The following is a 2,108-nucleotide window of genomic DNA, read 5'->3' as shown; positions in this document are numbered from 1 at the left end:
TTGGGTACACACAACCTGCCCTTGAGTCGCAATCCCCCATCTAAGTCCACAGACCAGTCAGTAGGACAATCATCGATCAAATCCACTACAAGGTCATCGAGCTTGCTAACGAGAAACCCATCTAAATTCTGCAACTGACGAGCTTTACCCAGTAACGTCGGCTGCACGGTCAAACTACCAATGTATGCCCTCTCAGCACTCTCTATTGGTTGAATATCATGCATCGAAATTAACTCCAAGGACTTCCATTCTTGAATCATCAAAGAAGCTATAATCCTATGTTGTCGACTAAGTGCATCAGCGACTACATTTCTTTTTCCCAGGTGGTAAAGGATCTCGAAATTATAATTACTAACGAATTCAACCCACCTCTGTTGCCTCATGTTCAACTCTTTTTGAGAAAAGAGATATTTGAGGCTCTTGTGATCTGTGTGCAACTCAAAGCGTTCCCCAAACAAGTAGTGTCGCCACACTTTCAACGCAAAAACAACTGCTGCCAACTCTAGGTCATAAGTAGGGTATCGTCTCTCATGAGGTTTTAGCTGTCGAGAAGCATAAGATACAACCTTCTAATGCTGCATCAATACACATCCCAACCCAGTTCCACTCGCATCAGTAAACACTACTAACTTTTCCCCTTGTACCGGTATAGTTAACACTAGAGCTGTAGTTAACCGCTGCTTTAACTCTTGGAAAGCTTTCTCACAATTATCTGTCCATACGAACTTCACATTCTTGCGGTTCAACTTGGTCATGGGTGCTGCAATAGTGGAAAACTTCTCTATAAATCTTCTATAATAACCGGCTAGTCCTAAAAAAACTTCTCACTTCTGTAGGGTTCGTGGGCTACTTCCATTCTTTGACCACAACCACTTTTTCAGGATCTACCGCTATCCTCTGATTGGATACAACATGCTCCAAAAATCAAACTTCTTTCTTCCAAAAGTGACACTTGCTGAACTTAGCGTATAACTGTTGCTCCCTCAAAGTTTGCAACACGACTTTCAAGTGTTCTCTGTGTTTCTCCTCATTCTTAGAATACACCAGGATATCATCTATAAAGATAATCACAAACTTATCTAGATACGGTTGAAAAATTCTGTTCATCAAGTCCATGAAATAGGCAGGAGCATTGGTCAAACCAAAAGGCATTACAGGAAATTCGAACAACCCATACCGGACCCGAAAATCAGTAAGCGGTATACTTTCCTCTGACACACCCATCTTATGGTAACCCGTTCTGAGATCAAACTGAGAGAAAATGGCTACCCCCTTCAACTGATCAAACAAATCATCAATTCTAGGTAGTGGATACTTGTTCTTAATAGTCACCTTGTTCAGCTCTCTGTAATCTATGCACATACGGAGAGTGCCATCTTTCTTGGAGACAAAGATCGCAGGTGCTCCCCACGGGGAGTTACTTGAACGAATGAACCCTTTCTAAAGTATCTCTTCCAGCTGCTTCTTCATCTCCACAAGCTCTTTAGGCGCTATTCTATATGCCGCCTTAGAAATTGGTGCAGTTCCTGGCACTAGATCAATGCGAAATTCTACTACCCGTCGAGGAGGAGGTCCAGGTATCTCCTGAAATACATCTTCAAACTCACGCACCACATCTACCTCACTAATATCCTGTTTAGGAATTTCTACCGAGCACAAAAAACTCATCATCACCGACTCTTCTCTATCACTAGAAGTGTGGATAAGCCGTGGCATACCAGGAATATCTATATTTACAGTCCTTCCAGCACAATCTAGAGTCGCAAAGTGTTTTCGTAGCCAAGCCATACACAAAATAATTACAAACCCCTCAAACCCTAACATAATTAGGTCTGCATACAAGACTTTGCCAGCAAAGTCAATCTCAAAATCTTTACACATCTGATAAAGAGTAACTGCCCCTCCTAAAAGGGTCTCAACACGAATAGGTCTAGACTATGAATTAGTTACAATACGTTCTCTTTCTACAAACTGCCTAGATATGAAAGAATGAGAGGCACCAGTATCAAAAAGTACTCTAATGGGTTCTCGAAAAAGATTAAAGGTACCTTCCAGCCATCACCTTCAAGTTAAACACACCAAAAAGAATTCATTCATAACTGCTTAGA

General features: G+C 41.5%; 1 protein-coding gene across 1 annotated transcript; it reads right to left on the bottom strand.

Annotated features, from left to right (window-relative positions):
- Window positions 1-1,440: 1,440 nt before the first annotated feature.
- LOC145812593 (uncharacterized) lies at window positions 1,441-1,881 on the bottom strand. Its single transcript, XM_082907606.1, has one exon. It carries the CDS (start codon window positions 1,879-1,881, stop codon window positions 1,441-1,443), a length of 441 nt encoding a protein of 146 aa, XP_082763732.1.
- Window positions 1,882-2,108: the final 227 nt, after the last annotated feature.

Source organism: Camellia sinensis, chromosome 2, assembly GCF_055761805.1.
Source record: "Camellia sinensis isolate YWXY chromosome 2, ASM5576180v1, whole genome shotgun sequence".
NCBI lineage: Eukaryota > Viridiplantae > Streptophyta > Magnoliopsida > Ericales > Theaceae > Camellia > Camellia sinensis.
Note: the sequence above shows the minus strand (reverse complement) of the source record. Positions and strands in the feature narration are given on the sequence as shown.

Excerpts from the sequence above, each read along its gene's own strand:
- LOC145812593 (XM_082907606.1), bottom strand. The coding sequence starts at position 1,881 with ATGTGTAAAGATTTTGAGATTGACTTTGCTGGCAAAGTCTTGTATGCA.